Source organism: Tubulanus polymorphus, chromosome 2, assembly GCF_964204645.1.
Source record: "Tubulanus polymorphus chromosome 2, tnTubPoly1.2, whole genome shotgun sequence".
NCBI lineage: Eukaryota > Metazoa > Nemertea > Palaeonemertea > Tubulaniformes > Tubulanidae > Tubulanus > Tubulanus polymorphus.
Window position 1 is genome coordinate 10,376,108 of NC_134026.1, and position 6,950 is coordinate 10,383,057.

At 37.7% G+C, this 6,950-nt stretch overlaps 1 protein-coding gene across 1 annotated transcript in view; it reads left to right on the plus strand.

Moving 5' to 3' along the window:
* The window catches only part of LOC141898897 (sedoheptulokinase-like), a 36,464-nt gene extending 30,810 nt beyond the window's left edge, over positions 1-5,654 (plus strand). The window contains exon 4 of the mRNA XM_074785042.1: positions 2,756-5,654. Coding sequence (XP_074641143.1) covers positions 2,756-3,144 — 389 coding nt within the window. The 3' untranslated portion in view covers positions 3,145-5,654. The remainder of the gene's footprint in view (positions 1-2,755) is intronic.
* The last annotated feature ends 1,296 nt before the right edge of the window (positions 5,655-6,950 follow it).

Consider the following 6,950-nt stretch of genomic DNA (forward strand, 5'->3'; position numbering starts at 1 on the left):
ATTTCTTGCAAGGTGCTCGAAATTCTGGGACATTCTTCTTGGTCAACCCTAGTCAGTAACCTGACTGTGGTTTAGTTTCACGATCGGATATTTTCACAAACCACAGTCAGGAATGGGAAGGTTTTTCAATGAAATTTTCGTGAGTCAATTTTACTCACGAGTAATTTGCCTGTCATTTCATTTCTCTTAAGATATCTTAATCCATTTGCCAATCGGCCGTAAAGTGAGAGTAAATTTCCGTGGATTCGACGGTGGCCATATTGAAAACGTGTGGAGGGTGCTGGCACCTGTGGACTGAGGCCAGGACCACAACACAAACTAACGAAACGAAACGACGAAATTGAAAAAATTAAGAAATCAACACTTATTCACATTTTCTTCAACCAGAATTTATTTTTTCATCATTTATTGTGGAAAACACGAAGATTTGAAATACAAGTTGGAAAACTATCAAAAATAAAAATTGTCATTTCGTTTTGAGAGTTTTATATAAATCCTTGTAGGTCACCTAGTCTATCATGCCACATGTATGCAATACAGACAAATGGCGGTCAATGGCGAAATTTGTGGAGAAATTAATTAGTTTCTCAAAATAATGTTGATTAATCGCTCGAAAACATACATAAGATTGGATTATTTCAAAAGGTACCTGTGTTAGTTTGTGATTTAAGCCATTAATTGTGGACTGAAGTGAATAGAAAGTATATTTTTGAAGTGTTACTTTTTTCAACCGTGTTTTGGCCCTTGTCATCCCTAACGTTGGTATAAGCTCATCCGATAATAAAAAGCTTACCACCAATGAATAGGTAACTAACTAGGTCAACCCCTGGTTAATAAAGTCAGAGTTTTTGAAAGAGAATAGTCTCGATAGTCAAAACTTTGCTGGTCATGCAGTTGGTTAGCAAGGCAGCTTCCATTTTTTGCCCTTAGTCCCAACCACAAGCCAGCTCATCAATTTCCTCGGGCTGCTATGTAATCCAGTTGAATGCTAGCCAGCTGTATGATTGGACTAGGGAATTTTGTGGGTGACTGAAGCCGATTAGTGACATGATTCATGGTTTCAGTTGACGCACGTTTCAAAATTTGTATATGCATGCGTGCGTGTTTCATAAGTAAATCACCACTCACTCGTAACCAAAATGCTATCAAAATAATGATGATGTGGTAAGCGAGGTCCAGAGCCAGTTAACATTCACACGGAATAATTTTACCCATGCTTGAATTTGCCACGGTCTGATGTTTTTGGTTGAGCAAAATTTTACCTAGCAAATGCCAAATGTGACTGGGTCACAAGATATAAAATATATGATTTTTGATTCAGATTTCACGTTAAGGGTTTTGAACAATAATATACTTTATTGCAGTTCCTGGAATCCATACCACAACAGCCAGTTTACTGCGACCTTTTTTATAATCTTAAAACTCTTCAGTTGGCGTCGTCACGCCTCACGTGACAGCTTAAACAAAGAAACTAGGTCGTGGCCACGCCTCAAGTGACGGTTCCTATTACCCCCGATAGATGGCAAACTAGTCGAGCCTGGCTGCTGACACTGAGTCAGCATGCTCTATAGAGAGCTCACAAGCGATTGTATATACTCTACACACACAGGCAGTATGTACTGGTTGTCGGCGACTTTTTTGGTTGCGTGACCTCAACTTGACCTCAGGTTTTGGGGGGTCCTACCTTGCACCCGTAGGTCCAAACTTTTTATAACTAACATTTTCTGGTAGAGATACCTATTAGCTTCATAACAGATATTGGTTTTAGGAGGGTCTCTACACTGGAAATGTATCGACCTTTACATTGAAATATGAAGAAAAAATTAATTCCCCCAGATTGAATGGATAATGAAGAAATATATCCCCAGCGAAAGATTAAAGAGCAAATGCCATCAAAATAGAATATTGTGTAAAAGTAATTTTAAAATGTGATGTATTCACAAATATCAAATATGCTACTGGTTTGAATTTTAGTTTAGCCGTTACTGAGAAATACGACTTTTAAATCGGCAATTTCAGCACGTGCTCACAGTTATTGTTTATGTAAAACGTGCGTGTTTCTGACGTCATCTCTGACAAACGCTCATGGCTTGCATTCATTTCACTAGACATTTCATGCGATATTTTATCGTTTTGGAGTGATTTGAATTAAACTCTTACCATTGTATACAGTTGCTACCATTGTATATATGATAACGAATGTTTAGGCCTTTTTTTAATAGCTTGGTTTACGGGGTAGACTACTTAAAAATGATTTTCAGTTTATCGATTATACATAGGCTATGCATACTAGCGCGCACAAGCGCTTGTGTCGATTGTCATAGATAACATCATGAATAGCGCCACTGCAGGCTGTACGTGAACTATACACACGAAGTGAAGGATAAATAAATGACTAATTTACGGCTAATTTGAGCTAGATAAAGTTTCTTCTGGTTAAAAAATCGCGGAATGTTCAATTTTGACTGCAATTAACCTGCTGAGCACCATACAGGGTCTTATTAGCGGTATTATTAGCAGGTTCGAGCATTCTTTATTCTACAATTCAAGGGAGTGAGCCTAGAAAAGCTCCTTTGACCAAAAAAATCTTGTCGTCACCAGGATTCTAACCCACCATCCTTTGAATCCACCATCATTCGAAACCCACTGTAACTTTGACCCTCTAACTTAGGTTCATTCGAGAGCCAAATTTCAAGCCATGAAAACTGATGGATCCCGATTATAAGTTGACAAATTAGATTTTTTTGTTTTGTAGGATTAGGCGTACCTGAAGGAAAAATCTGGGAGCGAGTATTAGCACTGGGACACGAGTGTCAGGACAGCGACCTGGAAATCATTCCAACAATCTACGGCGAGCGCCACAAGCCCGATCAGGTCGCGTCCGTATCGCACATCACGACGGAGAACATCTCGCTCGGTAGCGTTTACCGGTCCTTGTGCAAAGGCATCATCAAAAACCTGCACGACATGTTCCCTTGTCGAGTACTGAAACAACAACGCGTGCAGCGTATCGTCGGCAGTGGCTCGGCGCTGACGAAAAATCACGTGCTACAAAAAGAGGTCGAAGCGCAGTACTCGTTGCCGGTCGTCTACGGTAACGGTGCCGATGCGGCAGTCGGCGTTGCCTTAGCGATGATGCTGTGATGAGAAATTCCATCCATTCGTATAATATGTATGTAGTTTAACTGTTAATCAGAGAGATAGAGAGAGCGAAAGAGAAAGAGGGAAGAGTTATGGCAGATTTATCGTTTGTCATAGTGTGTGTTGCGATTTTATGGTTTCATCGATGGCTGAATTGCCGGTTATTGTGTTGCATTAAATCAAAAGATTCGATACCAGAGAATTAAACAGTGACATTTCGCCTTGTACTAAGAGTTTATATGGTTTATATGTTGCAAAAAATAGGTTTTCATGCTGTGGATAAAACTGCAACGTAACGAAATGATTGATTAAAACTGGATCAAATGAACCATTTGTGATTGATTTCCAAGGTTCAGTGAGGGCTTATTATGGTGAAGATAGTCAATGTAATAAAAGCGTGCAAATATGCACCCAACAATGCTCATGTTATTCAAGGATAAAATTGCTAGCTATTTGATTTTTTCTAGTGTTTTAGAAAATGTTATCTGTAAATGTGAATTCTGATGATAATGATACTGAAGTAGATATTCCATTTGGCCTACAATGCATTCTGTAAGCTTACTGATACCAGGCTTAAAGAGATACATGTACATCATTCGAAATCTTCAATCACTTAAAGTCTTAAGAGGCTGCACTTGCCTTTGATAAAGAGTCAAAATGTTTGTTGTGGAGGCATAGCAAAATTTCACTTCACTTTCAGATAGTAGGCTTCAAAATAGCCTATGGTAGCCTATGGTAGTTAAAAACCATGCCTCTGAAGTTAGCATTTCTATGGATGTCCCCTGAATTGAGAATCTGTGACTTGTTTCATGTTGAGGTCCAACTCGCTATTTAACTTGCTGGTACCTCATGAAATTGAGCCATTAGCCTAGGGACTTGCTCAAAATATTTTATGCCACTAGTTCTCACCAGTTACAGCTGTATCCGTTGCAGTGGTCAATGACAATCCTGTATCCAACTAGACAACTTGGCACTAGATCGACATCATTATCATTTTCTTACTGTCAGTATTCGACATCAATCTGCTTTACTAAAACCTTTGTGGTAGAGATTCTACTAGAAAACAGAATCGAGAGCGACTGAGAATTCCATGGTACTATATGAGACTTTATTGGAGTGACAAGTGGCGGGAAAGGGCTGCATGCAGAGTAATAGGTATCATCTAGTTATTTCCAACATTTGCCTGGGCCTTAAGGTGATACCCTAAAACAAATAGGTGTAAAGAAAAAGTAAAGATACGTCTAAGATTGCTTATATTACATTGTGTTTAGAAATTGCATAAGAAGATTTTTAAAAATTATTCAGATTAAGTAGAGCAAATATTTGGATATAAACGTAAGTATATATGGTAAGATATTACCGGTAATATAGATATAGGTACACATAAAATGCAGTTAATTAATCAAAATTTTAAGTCAATAAGAAATTACTCCTGTCCATTTCTTAATGTTCTGTTGAGCTCTGATCGCTGAGTCTCTTAGTTTTCGTGTTTCGATCTGGTTGATCGCCCATAGAACTATCGGGTTTGGGATCAGCTTCATCATTTTCGGGGCTTAATACCTCGAACGGATAAAGTTTATCAATTGGTCTCAAGTGGTTACATTGTTCGTACGTATTTTAGCAGATCGAACTAAACCATCGTTTCCGCGACAGAGTTCAGTAACAACTGCCATCTTCCAGTTAACGCGGTTTTTTACGTCATAGTAAATGAGTAGAACATCTCTGATCTTTGACCTGCTCGTTTTCGAAGGGTATTGTGTCTTTCATACCACATGGTTATGTATTCGGGCAACCACTTATTCCAGAAATGTTTTTGCAGTTCAGCAAGTCTTATCGTGTGTTTTAAGTGTTTAGAACAGTCGGTACCGACGAACGGGTCGTTAATTTCGTCGTCCGAGATTACATTGTAGGGGAGGTGGTTTAACGTACCATACAACAAGTAGTGCCGGAGTTAGCGGCATCAGATCATTGACATCCGCAGAAAAATGCGTTATCAGACGATTGTTTAATACCGATTCGATTTCTGTTATAAGAGTTATTAGCTCTTGAAGTGATAGAAGTGCACGTCCTAACACTTTCTTGAGAATAGATTTTGTAACACCTTCTAAACATTCCCCCAGAACCCACCGAACCAGGGTACTCGTTTGGGAATGATCCACCACGCGGTTTTTAGATAGGTTCTCGTAGAAAGAACTGTTGAGGCATTATCCGAAATTATTTTATTTGGAATGGAATGATGAGCCGCAAAACGATGGAACACGTGTAAGAACATCAAAGTTGGCACCTGGATATTGTTATACAAAATTAAGCAGAATTCTTTCAAGTCATTAAGGGATAAAACTTGGCTATTATTTCCATTGTTCAGCGCTTCATGAATAGATAAATCATTGTACTCGTAATTACTATCATTTATTATGGATTATGGACGTAATGAAAATTTGTTACTCAACTAGAAAGCCAACATTGATATGAAATTGAACAAATTTGACGTTGAATACGTGTCTATGACTGACCGGGTGGGGGAGGGCAGGGTGGGGATTTTGTCATTGACTCCTGCATAAGCAAGCCTCTATCAGCTCGTAAGTGATGCCTGAATTATAGGCCAATTATTATTCATGTTTCTGCTTCGTCTTATCAGGTTGTATATAGATTGTGTGATAACGATAAGCATGCTGCTTTTTATGTGTATTTTTAATAATTTTGATGTAGTATTCTTTCTCTGATAGCAATACATATATTTCATGTTTTACTCATTCTCAAACATGATGTAAGTTAATGTACAAAGCAAGCAAACATGTTATAATAGTGTTCATAGTTGATCTTTGATATATACAATGTACTATCAATAGCCAGATTCTTTTTAAAGGTGTTGCCTGATGGATTGAGTACGGTAAATGCTTTTGTTGGGAAGTATTATCGCTATGTAATTGAGTGTTATCTTATATTGGCATTTACATAAAATTCTGGGTTACATATAAAAGAAAAATATCCACTTCCTTTGTTAAAACACTTAGAAATTTGTTTGAGGCAGGCTCGTTGGAAGCAATTTTTGATTGCTGATTTTTCCACAGGTTCTGATATTGCCACAGCGAATTTACTTCAATTTTGTCAAAAATATAGTATAGAAAGAAAAAAAACGTCATTCAGTAAATTATTGCCACGGCTTTCGCCGCTGCAGTCGCTACGGTCCCAACGCCACTGTGAGTTAGGTGATCTTAGAAAAATATATCGTCGTAAATTACTTCATTGGTTCACATTGTTCATTCACAATACATGGAATGAATAATTTCAGAAATAAGATGTCACATGCATCAGCTTGCACCAAGGTTTAGATCTACCGCAAGCATCCATACATCTGCTCCTGTTTGTTTCACGTTTGTTACATCTACACCATGGGGAATTAACATCTAATAAATGCTTAGTTTTATTTGTAATTTAGTTACATAAGTAAATATTTTGTTCACATTTTATGAGAAATCATTTATTCCAATTGGGAGGAGTATTTTAACCATTTCGAGCCTAAATCGTACTTCAAAACTAGAACTTCCCAAACTGTTGGGCCCGAGAAATATAAAAGTTGTCTTAAGATTTCATAAGGCTGGTCTTACGTTTTTAGATTGGCCATATAGAACAAAGACTGGCCTTAAATCTAAGCGACTGTGCAACTGACCCCTTGGTCCAGTTTCAACGTAGCTTTATTGAATCAGTTTATTTTGATTGTTTACTCTTATAATTATGTTTTGTGAAACTGTAACATTTTACATATATTTAAGTATAGATGGACTATATGTAGGTGAATAATGTCAGGA